At 39.2% G+C, this 19,265-nt stretch overlaps 1 protein-coding gene across 1 annotated transcript in view; it reads left to right on the top strand.

The window, feature by feature from the left end:
• The window catches only part of lama2 (laminin, alpha 2), a 211,952-nt gene that overhangs the window by 114,394 nt on the left and 78,293 nt on the right, over positions 1-19,265 (top strand). The window contains exons 20-22 of the mRNA XM_078275135.1: positions 62-148; positions 11,734-11,945; positions 17,689-17,795. Coding sequence (XP_078131261.1) covers positions 62-148; positions 11,734-11,945; positions 17,689-17,795 — 406 coding nt within the window. The remainder of the gene's footprint in view (positions 1-61; positions 149-11,733; positions 11,946-17,688; positions 17,796-19,265) is intronic.

Raw genomic sequence — 19,265 nt, 5'->3', positions numbered from 1 at the left:
ACCGAATTCATCAACAACTTCAACAAAAACAACAACAACAACATCCTGGCAACTATGACAGTTTCAGCCCCACCTGCCACCTAGGTGAAGAAGGGGAGTTGCTGTGCGACCAGTGCCAGCCTGGGTACACAGGACCACGATGTGACAGGTAACACACACACACACACACACACACACACACACACACACACACACACACACACACACACACACACACACAGACAAAACGGGACGTTTCACACTCAAAAACACACTGATAGAAACACAATTATGCTTAAACTTTATGCCGTTATGTTTTATTTACTGGCTTCAAGCTAAATGTGGAAGTGTAGCTAAGCTCATTATTACTAAATACAGAGCTGGAAATCACTCACTTCATCGTTGTTTATCAAAACCTAGAAATGCACATCCTTAAATCTAAGTTTCAAATCTGTGTTGAAAGTTAAGCAGTATTTAAATAACACTTTGTCCCATTATATATGAAGCATGTTTCATGACCTAATTGGGGCATCAGAACAAAACTATCTTCATATTTAATATCTAATTTCAAATATCGATAGGGGTGCTAATAGAGCCAATGTTATTGTTATCATTCTTAAAAAAAAAAGACTATTTGGAAAATAAATCAGGTCTGTAGTCAGCCATTCCCAAATGACAACAGAAACTGCTGCTCATTAACCATTTTGTGAGTGCTCTATGTCTCATTGTCCATCTAGCTTTCTGTCCACAGCCCATTTAATAGCTGAGTGACATTCTTGTTCCATTAGCTGTGAGCTTCTTACCAAGCCAGTACTAATGAGAAGTCTCTCTGGATGATAGTCTTTTTACTCTTGTTAAAACTTCAGGCTATACTGTCATGTGGAGAAGCACTAAATATAATCTTTTCACCACGCAGGCTCACTGAAAAACATTTGGACTGTTTTGTATTGAACTGAAACTGCCCACTGCTGAATTTATCAGTTAGTATTCAGTTAGTCTATATCCACGACGTTCCACTTCCGGGACTGCTCCGTTGCCGTCGGAAATTCCCCTGGATTTTCACTTTTTTCAGCCATATGTCCATTACCTTCCGTTTTCTTTGCGTTGGAATTTTAAACTCCGGTGGATTCATGAGGACTATGGTTAACTGCTCCTCAGATCTCTGCAGGGTAAATCCAGACAGCTAGCTAGACTGTCTGTCCAATCTGAGTTTTCTGTTGCACGACTAAAACTACTTTTGAACGTACACGTTACACCAAAACAAGTTCCTTTCTGAGGCTATTTTGCAGCGGCACAGTGTCTTTCCCGGTGCTTTGCGCCGCCCAAGACGATTGTGATTGGTTTAAAGAAACGGCAATAACCAGAGCACATTTTTCTCCCATCCCGGAATGCTGTGGTGACTAGCCTGACCCTCCTCCGCAGCGCTGTGGAGGAAGGTCTGGCAAAGCGAGATTAGTATTCAGTATATTTATGTTTGGATTGCAGTGTGGGTCAACTGGACATTGAATGTCAACTGAATGTTGTTGAAAGTGTATTATTGAAATGTCTGAGCTGAAGTGTGCAGTAAGGTCAAACTGCTTAATGCGTGGTAGTAACATTTTCTTTGTGATTTACTGCATAAATGAGTAAGTGATCTGGTACAGTTCATATTTTTCAAATTTCTATTTGAAAGAAGAATGTTTTGCCTTACTTTCTGCAGTCTTATATGAAGGTCATAGGACATGTGAGAAAGAATGCACATATTGTATACTTTTTTAACAAGTACTGTATCTGTACCACTTTCTAGTAAGTCACTTTTTGTAAAGAGTTTATAAGTTGTAATTAATGGTTTTATTAATGGTTAATAAATAATTTCCTAATGCTTTATTGCTAATTTATCAGCCATTAATAATGAATTGTCTTTGGCAGGTGTTTATCCTTTCTATTTGTTAATAATGCAGTTATAAATGTTGGTAATATATTAATAAATACTCACGATTTTCTTGATTTCTAATAAACCATCAACTCTGAAGTAATAAATGTTGGTAAGTCATGAATAATAAAAGGTTTTTGAACCTCTGCAGTGGTAAATGTTAGGTTGTTAATACATTTTTATTCTAAGTAAGTGGCCAAACAGTCCACCAGTCAAATTGATTTTTCCCAACCCAGCAACCCAAAAGTTTTTCCTTATTAATGACTTCTAACATACCTATTTACTTCTTAACTGTAGTTACAATGTTAAATCCTCTAGAAAGGGTGGAAGATACTGACTTTATCAAACTAGTTCTGGTGGTGACTCAGAAACAAGCTATGCTATGCTCCTGACCCACAATTAAAAAGAACTACTCCTCTTATAGCCTGCTCATTTGCGAGACCCATATTGTATCTCTCTCTTCATAGTATTGGCTTGATTTTCCTATGGTTGGCATTGAAGGCACTGGACCCTATATCTCCTACTGTGTGTTCATCCTTCCATTTTCTGTCACTGAATTTCTGCAGATTGTGCATCATCTCCTGTGCATGGTGTCAATTTTCCTTGTTGACAATAGCAACTGAAAATGCTTTCTCAAGCTGCTTACAAGTTGAATTTCTATTCAGTGTTAGGTGGGTGTCTACATTGATAATTATTATAACAATTTTAATCTCAAGGATGAAACATTGTGCTTTAAATAGGTTGCACTTCATCCAGGCCTGTGCTGTGTGTTGCTAGTTAAAAGAGAGCTGCTTGTGGCCACAGGGCTTACAGGGCCCTCAGCTCGCTGCCTTGCATAGTCTGCATGCCTCGCCATGCTGTCCACAGCAGAATCTCTCCATCTGCCTTTTAGTCTTTTTATACACATCGTTTGCCGCTGGAAAGCAAACTGACTCATTGTCAGTCCATTTTTTAAACTTTGTCCGTCATCGAAAGGCATCCACACTGTACAACCCAGGCAATTACCAATATGGTCTTGTGTCAACGGAAGGCCCAGCCAGTACATGTTGACTGCTCCAACTCTCTTTCTGAAGTCCTCCCATGTCCCTCCATGAGTGAGAATGTGTGTTTTAATCCAATAATGATCAGAAGACGTCATCAGAGCCTTTTTTTCTAAATTGAGATGTTTGTTTTGGGGAGATTGTGTGTATGTATAGGTTTGTGTGTGTATATGCATGTAAATATGTATCTGTCTCTTGAATATATAGAATACATCTGTTTATGTACATTATTTGTGTGTGTGTGTGTGTGTGTGTGTGTGTGTGTGTGTGTGCGTGCGTGCTGTTTTGATGTCATATGGTGCCTCTATAGTCAGCGAAAGAAGACAGCTGGTAAACAAAAAGGAGAAAGAAAGAGAGACTGTTGCTTGCTGCATTGACTCATAGCACATAGAAGCCGATAATGTAAAATAATATTTTATAACTAATGACAGTATTAAAGAGGTAATCAGCAGTTGGTTGTTTCTTGTTCTATTAGTCTAATTGATACCTGCTATGCGCTACCTGCCATTTCACTTCATTATCTGCAGTGCTATTGTTGTTGTTAGTAGTAATTAATTGTAATGTGCCAATTTGTCTGTATTATGGGCTTTCACGAAATAAGCCACTCTATTCCCCCTATGCTAATAGACTATCCACTCGCTGCTAAGTGATTCTGCTTTTCAATTTCCTGTCTATAAACAGCCATTTAGAATTTAGCTGAAAGCTGTTTAATGCAACTGCCTTACAAAAAAGTGCACTAAAACACTTTGAGTTGTAAGCTGCTATTTAGTGCTACCGAGGGTTTGCCAGTATATCCAGATGTTATTGGTCTGTAAAGGTATTTCAGATTTTACACATTGATTTTGGTGACTCAACACCATCTAGCTGTTCATAGGCTATATGATGAAAATGAGGCACTCAGTAGATCAATTTCATGTTGAAGGGAATAGGAACCTGTGGTGATGGCTATGATTTTTGTTAATGTTATATGTTTTAATATTAATCTCAACAAATTTAATTTTAAAGATAACAACAATAAGGCCTGGACCAACGTGCAGCCAAATAGTATAAAGGTGTACATACTTCCACTCAGACCTCAAGTTGAGTCGAATGACTTTTTGATAAATTGAGGACATGAATGTGTTGGTTGTAATGGTTACTGTAATATTATTGGATATTGTCATTGTCCTGTGATCTATATATATATATATATATATATATATATATATATATATATATATATATATATATATATACACACACTAGGGCTGTCAAAATAACGTGTTAATTTCGATTAATTAATCTGAGAAAAAATAACGCGTTAAAAACATTAACGCAGATTATTGACGTTTGCATACAGACGAAAATCTGGTGCCACTGATATGTCTGCGCTTCTCTCTGATGCTCTGAAACAGACGTTACAGGAAACACAAACCCCGCTGCATGTGACGCTAGTTAACACAATACTCAACAGCAGCTAACGTTAGCCTACCGCTAGCTAGTAGCTGGATTAAACACGGTTAAAAACATTATTATTAAATCATTTAATTTTGACCATATGGCCTTAGCAATAAACAAGCCATTCTTTAATGTCACCAACTGTTGTTTAGTACCCTTTTTTTTTTCTTTTCTTTTTTTACTTTCTTAAAAAGTTCAGGCACCGTTAATTATGTATGCGATTAATTTCGATTAATTAATCACAGAGTATGTAATTAATTAGATTATATGTTTTAATCGATTGACAGCCCTAATATATATAATACAAATATGAAACTTTGGGAGTCATTGAATACCATTTTATTTTAAAGAGCACAAAACAATTACTTAGCAACTGTCGCAGCCTTGATTGAATCAAACAGTAGGAATACCATTTATATATCTATTTGACAACAGATTATTGAATTCTGATATAAAAATACTGTAAATTGAAATTAGGAAATTAGGTCAGGATAATAGAATTACTTTTGGAAGTTACTTTCGTCTAGTATAAGAAGATAGAAGACTGAAAATCTATAATCTGAAGACAATATTATACTTATCTGCCTCAGTGTCTTTTTCTCTCCCACCCTTCCTGTCTGTCGCTCTTTTTTAATATACAGTAAGAAAGCAAAGAGACAAATGCAGAAACAAAGGTGGAGGCGTTAATCAAATGTTTTAGAATAAAAATGAACATTTTCATGAGTGATGTACTGTATACACTTAAAATTTAAAGAACCAGTGCAGTGCCCGTTGAAAATGTGCCTGTTTGGAACGGGCCGATTTATGGCCTGTGGTATTGCTGCTTGTAGAATTCATTAAAACCAAATTGTACCCCAAAATTACTTACAGAAGGACCCCAAACCACTTCATATGCAACTCCTCTGTATACCCTACTACTAACTTAATGATTTACCTGACAGAGAATGTTGCAGATTCAGAATGTAATCACTAAATATCTCAATGAAAATGTGGAGTAATCAGACATTAGCCTCATGGACTCATGGCAGTGCGCTATCCACCCGGCCTGTTATGAGAGCTAATCAGCACGTACAGCGGGGAAAATAAGTATTGAGCACATCAACATTTTTCCCACTAAATATATTTCCGATGGGGTTATTGGAATGACATTTTCACCAGATGTCAGTAACAACCCAAGTAATCCACACATACAAAGAAATCAAAACATGTATGTCCATGACAAAAGTTATGTGTAATAAAGTGGAATGATAATGGGAATAAATATTGAACACATGAAGAAAAAGGGGTGTAAAAAGGCATGGAAAGCCAATAAACCAGCTGAAATCTGTCAGTATTTAGGAAGCAATCCTGCCCCCTATTAGTGCAAATTAATGTCAGCTGGATTAGTCCTAATTGATGGCTTATAAAAAGGTTTCTCATTACCAAGGTGTCACTCAAGAAGCATTTCATGATGGGTAAAAGCAAAGAGCTGTCCCAAGACCTTTGCAAGCTTATTGTAGAAAAACATACGGATGGCATTGGTTACAGACGAATATCTAAACTTCTGAAAGTTCCAGTGAGCACTGTTGGGGCCATTATCCGGAAGTGGAAAGAACATCATTTCACCATTAACTGGCCACGACCAGGTGCTCCTCGCAAGATTTCTGACAGAGGAGTCCATAGAATACTTAGAAGAGTGGAGATCTTCAGAAAGACCTGGAAGAAGCAGGCACAGTTGTTTCAAAGAAAACAATTAGTAATGCACTCAACCGCCATGGCCTCTAAGCACGCACACCACGCAACACACCACTGCTCAAGAAAAGGCATGTGCTGCACAACATCTGGACAAGCCATTGACATACTGGGAGAATATAATCTGGTCAGATGAGACCAAAATCTAACTTTTTGGCTATCATAGCATACACCATGTTTGGAGGAGAAATGGCACTGCACATCACCCTAAAAACACCATACCAACAGTGAAGTTTGGAGGTGGGAGCATCATGGTGTGGGGCTGTTTTTCAGCATCTGGCACTGGCAGACTTCATATAAAGGCTGAATGGAGAAATGTACCGTGACATTTTTGAAAAGAATCTGCTGCCATCCACAAGGATGCTAAAGATGAAACGAGGGTGGATATTTCAGCAAGACAATGATCCCAAACACACAGCCAAGAAAACTCTTAATTGGTTTCAGAGAAAGAAAATCCAGCTGTTAGAATGGCCCAGTCAATCACCCGACTTGAATCCAACCTCTGGAAAGAAGAGGATCATAGAAGATGCTTCCGGAACCTCCAAGATTTGAAGACAGTTTGTGTGGAAGAATGGGCAAAAATCACAGCTGAGCAATGTCTGCGACTAGTTTCTTCATACAGGAGGCATCTTGAAGCTGTCATTACCAAGAAAGGCTTTTCTACTAAGTATTAAATACATTTCAGCAAGTCTGTTCAATACTTTTTCTCTGTGTCATTTCACTTTATTACACTTAATTTATGGACTTATTTGTTTTGATATATTTGTGTGTGGATTACTTGGGTTGTTACTGACATCTGGTAAAGATTTCATGCCGATAGCCCCATCAGAAATATCTTTACTGAGAAGAATGTTGAGGCGTTAAATACTTATTTTCCCCACTGTATCTGCGTGCAGAGAGAGAGAGAGAGAGAGAGAGACGGTGTTGTCTCGTGTTGGATCGTTAATGAATTTAACATTTCAGCAGAGGTGTTAATTTCCATACAGGTTTAGTGGCTTGACAGTTACCGGTGAAGTAGGCATTTTGGCGACGGTAATGTTATTAGTTAGCAGTAAACTTAATTAACCCGGGGTGAGTCTGATGGAAAGTGCTGTGTCTGCCCGGCTCAGCTCTGAGATTTTCTCACATTGCACTGTGAAGGAATAATCTCAGAGATTACTTTATATTCTGCCTCTGGTTAGAAGTGGAGAATGCAGGCTACAGCTCAAAGCAAATTAATACCATATAGTGCCTGGCTTTTGTTTGATATTTAGTGTTGGCAAATGGCTTTTTGTTGAGTTTCCTCTTAGCGAAAAAATAGACAAGGAAAAGCGTAGCGCCTTTTTTTCGCCAACCTTATTCCACACAACAGTCGCGATGTTCCTTTCAGCTGTCTGCTCGTGCTCCAGGAAAATGAAGAAAAGTAAGTTTGGTATATCCAGCAATCATGTAGCTAACGTTGGAAGCAGGAAAAGAGTCAAAGGCAGTAATAGTAGTACTGCTACTTTGCACATTTTTGTGGGTCTGAGGTGCCGTGCTGTGCAGTGTGAGAGGGGGAGTGGCCAGTGGCTAGAGCGGCAAATGTGTGCTTCTTTTACCAGACACAGACAGACGTTCCTACAATTTATATTTTATATATATATATATATATATATATATATAGAAAGAGGGAGAGACAGAAATTTGAAATGGCTGTTTTATGAGAAAAGTGCTGATACTTCCAGAGCTCCACTCACTGACTGAATGTCACAATTGTTCTTTAAAACTATTGAGATTTAAAACTGCATGATGGAACGCTTTGGCAGCCTCAAGTGGCAGCAAGATTGAGTATTGGAAATTGTAAAAGTTAGTCATACTGAAAAAAAAACTTATTTCCCTGCCGTAATATACATAGATTATAAAGTAAATTACAAAATAACATCACAATGTTTATTTATATGAAAGTCTCATTTTACCTCCAAACAACTTGCCCCAATTTCTGCTTTAACAGGAAATATACAGTAGCACTCAGAGAGTGCAAGTTGATCTCAAAATGCTTTGAAAGTTATGGGAAAAAAATGTAAGAGGGAGGAGCAGAGCCTGTTTCCCCTGGCGCCGACTCCCCATTTATAACACTAAAAATAAAAGAACATAACTGTTAGGATCCCAACCCCTCTCTTTCCCTCTGTAACTCTCTACCAGTTGTGCTCACCATCCGCTTCCTGTACACTCTGAAGGCTTTGACCAGGTGTCTGACCCACCCCCCCAATATATCTCTTTCGAACACTCTGGACTCTCAACTAAAAATACCATCACTTCCTCTTTAAGTCCAAGCAACGACACACACATGCTGACAGTATGTGATAAAATAGAATAAAAATAAAAACCTCAAAAGTGTGAATTAATCTAAACAAAATACAAACACACACTTCTTGCCCCTCTTCTCTCCTATCAAGAGGAGAGATTGTTGCCAGTACAATTCTCCACTTGATCAGAGGAATGTACTAGCACCACACACACAGACACACACACACACACACACACACACACACACACACACACACACACACACACACTTGAGCAACATGCATGCACACACAGAAGCTAATAAACCAGTTCTATTGAGTACCAAGGAGGGTCAGTGGTAATAATAGCTGGCTGCTCTTGACTCTTTCTTTCTCTCCGTGTCCTTTCTTTTCCCTCCTCTCTAAATTCAATTCTCTTTTCAATGTGAAGACCTTTCCCCCCTCTCCATCTCCCTCTCTCGCCTCTCCTCTATTGACTCTCTCTCTCTCTCTCTCTCTCTCTCTCTCTCTCTCTCTCTCTCTCTCTCTCTCTCTCCTTTCATCTCAATCCCCTTTTTTTAGCCTGTAGAGCTTTATTTCATCTTAGGCCTGTTTTATTTGGTTTCAGTGGCTCTTGACACGGCGCAGCACTCTCTGGTTAATATATTTCGCACCATCCGGGCTTACTCTTATTATTAATCAAACAAAAGAGGCTGAAAAGCAAAAATGAAAATCTTGGAATGGCATGAAAGTTCACACGTATGTGTCCTTGTCCTTGCTTGAGGGTGCTATCAACCATTTTTTTATTTGTGTTGCCATTTTCTTTCACTTATTTTTTTTTCCACTGAACACAAAGGACTTGACAACATAAAATAATTAAATTATTTTTTAGATTATTTATTTTTTTATCCCATTTATGTTCAGTTAAAATGTTTGCCTTCCACTGACACCACAAAAATTTCAATCATACATTTTTACAGATAAAATGCATCAACAGATGGCAATAACCTCTAAACGACATGGATTTTATTGCATCACATTGACTTTGTGTTATTAGCAGGATTAGCATTTAGAGTTTTTTTTTTGCTGCAGGTTTATTCAGCTATATGAGTATATTTTTTAAACCCGGAGAGTCAGCTGCAAATACCCTGTTTTGGAACTAACTGCCTGAAGACATTAAATCTCCATTTTTTTAAATCTTTGGTAAACCTTTTTTATTTTAACTTTCATTGTATATCTGTTGATCTTTCATTTGGCTCTGTTGCCCTCCAGCACTTTTGTGTGTATCTATGAGTTAATGTCTGTGTGTGTGTGTTTGTGTATGGGATGTGAGTGTGGGTTTAATATGAATTATAATAACAGCCTTCAGCCGGACAGTCTCACTGGTCAAAGACACACCAGTAACAATGCTGATGATTCCCATGGACTCTGCGAGATGAACTTTATTGCTTGTTATTTTTGTGATTGAAAGTATGGGTACCAGCTCTTGTGGGATGAGACTTGCTGTCATTAGTCGCTTTCCGACCGGAGGGATTTTTGCAGTTCCTAGAACATAAAATTCCTAGAACCCTTTTTTTCTCGTGTTCCGACTGGAGCAATTTGGGGATTTTTAAGTTCCTCTGGCCGCAGTTCCTGTAACTCTTTCAGCTCCTACTTCAGGGCAGGGTCTTTTTGCCGTTCCCTTTTCAGCATAGGAACCTAGGTCAACGAGGGTCGGGTTTCCGGTACAGACAGACCAACAACGGGACAATTTTAACAATTTTTGCCATCTTATTCATCACTAAATTCACTTCTGACAACGTTTTAGGTGAGAAATGAAATGTTTAGATTTCGAATATAGGCAGTCTTGCGAAAATTGATGCCAAATTGACAATTTGCTTCAAAGTTTTCGGAGTTGAGAAGCTCCATGAAGTGAGGCGACAGCCAGCAGGCGTGTGCCGAGGCCGCTAGCTTGTCACTCGGCCAGTCATGCTCAGAGACCCCGCTGTAAGCTGGAGGTCTCTCAGACCGGTCTCGTAAATAAGAGGCTTTTATTTCGCCGTTGACGGTTCGTATGTTTAAATATCACAACACATGTCCATCATAAGATTAACGGGAACCTGTGGTTAACTGTCTTTTCAGAGTTAAACTCCACCTCGCTGGCCGGCCGTCACACACGGGCGCGCGCGCACACACACACACACACACACACACACACACACACACACACACACAGTCACAAACACACGTCCACAGCGCAGCAGGCAGAGGCGGGGGAGAGAAAGATACCCGTTTCTCTTTGAGAGACTTGTTTAAATTATGACTAATTATAGTATTTAGGTCATACTTTTTTGGTGTATTTGTTTTCTGATTTTAACGCTATAAAGACCGTTGCTGTGCTTGCGTCACTCCTTTACCCCTCCTATAGTTCCTATGGCCACTTGGCCAGTGCGAATGCAAATGGAAAAAACTGTTTTGGGGGAGAGTAGTTAGTAGATCTGTTTAGAAGTGGACTGTTCCTATAACTACGTTCCTGTAACTACTTGGTCGGAAAGCGGCTATAGTGGTGGTTAGATGGCTGTGTTATAATAACAAAAGGTCAGTTCCTATGGCCACTTTGCAGTGTGAATGCAAATGGAAAAAACCGGTTTTGGGGGACAGTAGTTAGTAGAACTTTTTAGAAGTGGACTGTTCCAATAACTTCTGCAACTACTTGGTCGGAAAGAGGCTATTGGTGATATTGTATTCGGAGATTAGTATGTTCATGTCAGACAAACTTGAAGCTGAATAAACAATATTTTGATGATATTCCCCTGCTTGAATCTGAGAGTTGTTTGCTATGTAGTTGTTTGATACAAAAGCAGATGAAGTGAGCCACTGCCTATTTTCTTGCAGACCTTTTCAAGTATAATTTACTACATGAAAGCAGAGCAAAACAGTTTTCATTCAGATATTAATACTCACTCTTTCAATAAGAGCTGATGCAGTATTATCCCAAACTGAAATTGTATTCTGAGAAAGAGAATAACAGGATGACATTTTTGTTGCTACAACATGAAAGCCAGTTGGGATGGTGATGAATGTGTAGAATGTTATGTGATTATAAAGTCTTTAAGATTATACTGATGGCTTAAGTCTTTGCTTGTAGAAAGAGGAGATACAGTACAGTAAACTAAAAAGTGTCCTGGGGAAAATTGTTTATGGAGAATTTTACCTATATGTGTTGATATGCTTATGCAATTTTTGATGCCAAATAAATTCTAGAACCTCCAAATTATTCCAAAATATCCTTTTTTTTATTAACTGTTAACAGTTATTAACACTTTTCCCGAGGTAGCAGAACATGTTTACAGTACATCCAATACCAAACAGCATTATCACACTGTTTCTGTGTCCCTCCGCTGCCTCCTAGATGTTCCAATGGATACTACGGCCAGCCCACTGTACCAGGGGGATCCTGCCAGCCCTGTGATTGCAACGGCAACCTTGACCTATCCATATCTGGCAGCTGTGATCCAATAACAGGCCAGTGTCTGCGCTGTCGTCAAGGTTATGGCGGCGTTTCTTGCGAAAATTGTGCTGACGGTTACTACGGAGATGCCATCACAGCAAAAAATTGCCAGTGTAAGTAAACTGACTAACAAGATGCATAAAAATGGGGTGGCTGTGGCTCAGAGGAAGAGTGGTCGCCCCTCGACCACAAGATTGGCGGTTAGGTTCCAGACTCCTCCGGCCACATGTCTAAGTGGCATGTTATGTGTGATTGAAAAAAAGCACATTCATTCTTTTACAAATTAAAAGTTGGACTTCTAAGCAATAAAAAAACACTCTTGCTCAATGTAATACTTGCAACGATTGCTGCTACAGCCTTACTTTTGAGACCTGAAACCTAGCTTTTGATACATATTGCTGTTATTGAGTTAGTTCACTGACTTTATTTCTCTCTTATTAATCTGTAATTCAGCCAAACTTACATATAGGCTTTAAAGTCCAGTATGATGTGATATGACCTTATTGCACATTCCAAAAATACAGATTTTTACTATATTAGTTTTTGGTATCACTGTCATAATGTTATTTAAAGTTTGATTAGTTGACAAATCAGACATTGTATCAACATCCTGACTTTAAAGCCCCTATTTGTAAGACTTGAAAATGTTTTACTTTGGCGACTTGTGGTGGCAGTGTCAAAAACCACAACGTAGTCTACTACCCTCCATCCCATACAGGCCGACACTGAGAATGAATTGGGTAAAAGCAACATATTGATTAAACCAGTTTGTCTTGAGATTTTCTATGAACCACATCACAACAGAATTCTTTTAAAGATGCTGTAATCAGATACAATTCTAAACATAGGGACTTTAAGAGGGAAAATATAATCTACTTTAAAAAGAAATCATTATAAAAAAAGAGCCTATATTGCAGCATTGTCTCAGTAGGGGCGTTACATTGAACAGTAGTATTTCCTCTATGGAACTCAATTTTAGCTAAATGATACCTTTAATCCTTTTACTAAAACGCTGAGAAGATACACCATCTGGTGTGTGTGTGTGTGTGTGTGTGTGTGTGTGTGTGTGTGTGTGTGTGTGTGTGTGTGTGTGTGTGTGTATGTATGTGTAAGCAGCTGTGCTAGTAGGAGGTGTGATGTCGGAGCAGCCCACTGACTGCCAGCTGTGTTCAAGAGTGAGAATTAAAAAAATATATATATATACCTGTTAAAAAAAAAAAAAGGTGGTAGAGACTGAACAAGAGAGAGATGGCAGTGAATACAGACGTACTGTACAGATGGCGCTTGTTTGTGAAGATCTTCCTTAAAACCTGTGCTGTTGACAAAAACATTGGCCCTGACAGTGAGACAGGCAGAAAGACAGATTAACAGAGAGACACCTTGCTAAGAGACAGGCAGGCAGGTAGACAGGCTCATGGGGTATTAATGTGTATTTGATAGTTCATTGTTCTGTAGTTGTTTCCCCTCTCCACCCAGCTAAATGGTTATTGATTAATCAGCCTGATCTATTGCTCTCCAACAGTGCTGATCGGCTGCTTGTGTCTTGGAGTTGGGGGGTTGTTATTGATCCTGTATGAATGACCACCAGGAATTATTAAAACACAACTCTCTTTCTCTCTCTCTCTCTCTCTCTCTCTCTCTCTCTCTCTCTCTCTGCTTCTGTCAGTCTATCTCTCTCTCTCTCTGCCGCTGTCTGGCTCGTTCTCCCTCTCGCTCCCAGTCTTAATGAATTTTATTGAGTGGAGCAGGGGAGTTCAGGCCATTCGAGTCCATTTGTGCACAATTAGACTGTAAAGATCCTTTGCTTTTTCTTTTGATGTCAAAGTTCCCATCTGCGGACATTTTTGCTGCAGCCATTTTGTGTCTCCCCCTAATAGTGGTTCAGTTTAATTCAGTCGGGGGATGGAAAATGGTTTGATTTTGCAAGCAAACTTCACCACAAAGCAATTTGTTTGAGTAATAGATTCAAGAAAATGAACTCCTCTGACCATTTCTCACATGGGGAAAAGTCGTTTCCAAGTTGTTGTAAAGATGTGTGAATTGCACTGTCACACATTTGTCCAATCACTGGAACAAAGTGGAAATGTAGTAATTCAATAATGTAATTATGCTTCCTGTGTGTCTGACACTTTATGAATGTTTCATAGATGCTTCATATAATCGATCAATAAACTATTAGGGGATCCTTGAGAAACCTCACAGTTCTAATTTTACCACTCTTAATGCACTGCCTGGTATAGTCCTCTGTGCTGAGGCTCTGGCTTTTTATTGGACAGATATAGGCCCCCAAAAAGTTGTAAGGTACAATTAAAAAGCCTGAAAAAGGTAAAGAGTCTGAACTACTTACTCCTGGGTAATCCCAAATCAAGGTAGCTTTTAATAAGTCAGAAACAATTACAGCCTCTTTTTTTATCACAGTGTGTGAGTGTCATACAGTACAAAGTACTCGTCTTTTTATGATCATACCTTAGATTAATTTTGAATTGCAACATTTCTACTTTTTTGTCATTGGTAACAGTAAACAGAAAGCTCAATGTGAAGAAACAAACACATTTCATTTTACAGTATTTTACATTCTGATTTGGGGACAAAAAATATGATGAAAACACAACCTGAAGAAATTGAGAAGTTTGTTAAACCCCTCCCCCAAACAGTAATTGTCCAATCATATCTTAGCAAACGTAAGTTAGGCATATCCGGCCTGTTGAGCTTAGGATTCCTCCACCTGCCAATGCAGTGTGCGCTCTACTAGGAGCGATACTTTTATTGCAGGGTGCTGTCTTTCCAAAATTAAAAACACAAGAACATTTGACACAACTCAAACATCAGTTAGGACTATTACATAACACAAAGGTACTTTGTGCTGCAGTGACCAAACAATCATATATCAAGCTTGTAATTGACGTTTTAATGCATTTATTACACTAGGTTTGTCTCGCTTTTTTTGTCCCTCAAGGCTTCTGAACACCAGATCTCATAAGCATGCTTTTAACAGAAACTTTACACTTCTTCTATGTTCACTTGTTTAGCTGTAGTAGGGATTCAATTTGCTATTGGTACAATATATGCTGTACTATATGTTACCTAATAGATTGTACAGCACCTGGACTTCTCATCAACGCACCATTGTATTGCTAATGAAGTAGAATAGATGCTGAATAGCTGCTCCGGCAGTTTGTTTATACGACAGACTGCAGATTGCTTGGAAACAGAACATAATGTATTTCACGTTGAATTTTTTTTTTTTATCTTCACCATCAAGGCCAGCAATGAAAATAAAAAAAAACACACAACAAAAAGCAACATTTTATCCCACAACAAGGCTTGCATTGTAGCATCTGACAGAACGGAGTCCAGATGGTCCCTGAAGGATGAAGCTTGGGGGGTGAAAGATTGTGTGTAAGAGAGTGTGTGTGGAATAGAGATGAATGTATATGGGCATGTTTCCTTGTATGTTTTATCAGGCGTGTGTGTTTGTAGATCTCCGTGTGTGTGTGTGTGTGTGTGTGTGTGTGTGAGAGAGAGAGAGAGAGAGAGAGAGAGAGAGAGAGGGCATGCGAGCCTCTCTGCATTCGTGTGTAAAGCAGAAATCAGTGAATGTTGTGTACTGTATGTGTGCTTCTGCATATTTCTGTATGTGTGTGTGTTCGTGTGTGCGGACATCTGTTGTACCCATCTCTCTCACACTTTCCCATCCCACACTCAGGTCGGTCCTTCTGTCTCTTTTACATCTAACAGAGAGAATGGGAGGAGGTAAAACAGGCGAAGCACAGTACACATTTGTGTCGATGTGAAGTGTGCTACTAATTTCTTGAGAAATGTTTTGTGTGTGTGTGTGCGTGCTTCCGACAGCCCATCCACCAGATGGGAGCTGTAATGTAAATCTTTTAATTGTATATCTAAGGGGCTGATTGGCGTGTGTGGGTTAAGTAAAGTTGAAGTATCACAGATAGAGAGAGAGAGATTTGAAAGGTTGTATGTGGGCATGCATTTTTATACTGTATTTCTGTAACAATAACTCATTCAAACCCATTCAGGAAGCATAACAACTGCAAGCACATGGCAAAGGCCATGAATTCAAACCAAGAGAAATGAGGTACGAGGCAGAGATGAGAATCTTCTTATGACTGATAAAGTTCTAGTTAAAATGGTAAATAGACTGCATTTATATAGCACTGTTCTACCTTACCAGACAAAGCACTTTTCAATTTGCCTCTCTTTCACCCATTCACACACACACAATCATGCACAGGCGGTGGCTGAGCTGCCATCGGTGTATGAATGTCTGACCATTGGGAGCAACTTTTGGTTCAGTGCCTTGCTCAAGCACACGTTGATATGATTGAACCTCCAACCTCTGGATTAAAGGAAGACCTATGTACTGTCGTCTCGAAAGGGAATGAACTGAAATATAACCTGCTTTGTTTTGACGTTGATAAGACTGGTTCAACAAGTGTTAGTCTTGTGTACCTTGTCTTTTTAGGGGAATGTATTCCCTTTTATGTGGATGGTTTAACTGCCACGTGTGTCGGGAGCATCCTCTTGCGTTTCATACTCGTCAGAGCCAAGTAGTGTGTCCTTCATTGTTTTACAAGCTGTATTTTTCACTCATTCTTTTTCCTGTGCTCAGGAAATAATTCCTGTCAATGTTGGTACTGAACACCATCTTTAATCAGAGAGTGGAGCGATGGCAGGAAATGAGGGAGAGAGAGAGAGAGAGAGAGAGAGAGAGAGATGCAACAAATGGACTTAAACTGGAAACATTGTGGTTAATGGTCAGCGTCTTAACCCATAAGCCATGACAGGGTTCATTTGTTAAATTACTTACTATTTAGCCTACCCATGCATCAAGAGCACCTGCTTTGTGTTTAATAAGTCAGATTCCAGTAGTGCTTTCTCCATTGTATTTTATTGCATCTTCTTCTTTGCACTATGGGGCCCTTAAACAGTTTTTTTAAATGTTTTTTGAAAAAAGTTTTCTTTCTCAGCCAAAGTGTGGATTTACACATCTGTGAACATTTAAGACATACATATCTTGATGATATCTAGATGTTGCTGAACCAGTGTTGTGAACGTCAGTAGCTGCATTCTGCATTCAGGAAGCTGATCTATTTCTTTCATTTCAGCTGAACTACTAATTCAAATAATTTATCTGGCAACATGTCAGAAGATTTGTTCAAATTGTCTTATTGTAGCTTAAGGGGCAGTTTGTGAAGGTGTGGGTCCAGTGTTTCATTTTCCTTAGCATATTCAAGGATGACTTTTCAGACTATCAGACAGCTTTCAAAGCCCTAAGTTTTTAGTTGGCTTCTAAATTAAAGACCAATTACAATAGGTTAAGTCAGCTTTCATGTTCTCTATTGTTGTCAGTGTTTTGTTTAATTGAAGGAGATGAAGCGGTTCACCCAATCTTGGTGATTGCAGCTTTGTCTGGACGGAGGACTCAAAGCTCTGCTTTTTGTTTTTCCTGAGCGCAGATGTGATGTTGTCCTCCGTTGCAGCCTGGCTTTGTCATTTAGGCTTAAACTTAAACTGGGTGTGTTTTTAATATACAAAATATAATCTGGCAAAAAAAAACTTTATCAGCCCACTAGACTGAAGAATGTATTTGGGCAAGAGAAGATTTTCTCCAAAGTGCAGTCAGAAGGATATAAAAATGCATATCGGCAGCTAATCCTGAAGAAGACCTTAAGCGGGATCTGAGCTTATTCAGCCGACTGTAGTGTGACGTAAACACACTCACCAATGTGTTTTTGAGAATGTTAAACCAATACGTGTTATTATATGTACTCTCATAAAAATTCTGCCATTAGGAACTGATAATTGATGTAAAATATGCTCTCTCCTCTCCTGCAGCCTGCCAGTGCCATACCAATGGCTCTGTATCTGAGGTCTGCGATAAGGAGACCGGACGGTGCCAGTGCAGAAAAAATGTGGTTGGACGACAGTGTGACGAGTGCATAGTAAGTATTTTGACGGATGTCAATAATCTTTACAGATATTGCCAGTATGTGTTGACGCCATTCCTGTGTAGACTTTTCATTCATTTATTTTCCACATATGTTTCCCCTGGTGGCACTTACTTTTCTTGTTGTAATCTTGCAATATCATATGTGTGCAATTGACTACTTGTGGTCTCCAGTGTTCTAACCCCAAATTAGGCTTTAAAATGCAATGCTCTCCCTTCTCTTCATTGAAGCCTCTGTGTTTACAGGCTTGTGGTGATGCGCAATGTGCTATAGGTGCCGAAAAAAAATCTATGTTTGGTACTGCCAATTTGTTTCATTTTGTCATGGTTCATGTGTGGAATAACCATTACACTTTGTGAGAAACAAATCGTGGCAGAAAATCGTGATATCAATTCTAAGGTAAAAAATCGTGATTCATATTTTTCCCCGAATCGTGCAGGCAATGTGGTCTGCCAATAGGTCAAAAGCTGATTTATGTTCCTTCACATTTTAATTCACTACTGGTACTGTTGTACTATAAATGGGGAAATATAAGGAATTAAGGAAATACTGCATAGACACTTCTAAATCCTTGTTACTCATCAGCATCCAGCAGAAATCAATCCGTTATCAGAATCAAATAAATGTTTATTGCCAAGTAAGTACTAACAAGGAATGTGCCTTGGTGGTTGGTGCATACATAAAAAACATAGTAAACATTAATATGAAATTGAATGTTATGCATATGTACTGTATGTCAGGTATCAGGCCATGATAGGTAAAGCCACACGTGTATTGTTTCTGCAGGGCAAAGAAGATGCAGCATAATATCAATATTTCACGCAAAATGGTGTAAAAAATTAAAAGTACAATAGTTATTTTTGGTCAAAAGTAGTATGTTTTTCGTTCTTTTATTAACAGTAATATTGTGATAATAACACAGTGATTATGATGATGATAAATAACGATATTTTATCTTCACAAAAAGAGACAGGTTGTTGTTTTGTTTTCCTACTTTTACTTTTTTCACTTGTACTTTCAGTTTTTTTGTTTTTATGTGTCCTGCTCACTCATTCTCATTGGTCCCCCTCTACCCATCTACATTGTGATTGGTCCAGCCTAACTGCTGGTGGGATGCTGAGCGCCAGGACTGTATTCCCTGTAGCTGCAGCCCTCACGGCTCTATGTCTCAGCGCTGTGATATCGAGGGCCGCTGCATCTGTCGCCCCGGCTTTGTGGGCCGACACTGTGACCTGCGTCGCCAAAGTTACGAGAGGCGGGAGACCCGGAGGCCAGTGGAACGCGTTCCCATAGAAGCTGTACAGCAGAGATGGGGGGGGGTCCCCCGCACGGGGGGTTGTCCCAGGGGGGCGTACAGGCCTAAGACAGGGGTAACACACACTGCATGGTGTGTTTTAAGTAGCATGGGTGTGTTTACTTGGTGTGCAAAAATTGTAGGTATTCGTGTTGCTGAAAACAGGTTTA

The sequence above is a fragment of the Sander vitreus genome, chromosome 18 (genome assembly GCF_031162955.1).
Source record: "Sander vitreus isolate 19-12246 chromosome 18, sanVit1, whole genome shotgun sequence".
Taxonomy (NCBI): Eukaryota; Metazoa; Chordata; class Actinopteri; order Perciformes; family Percidae; genus Sander; species Sander vitreus.
This window is presented reverse-complemented; position numbering and strand designations above follow the sequence as displayed.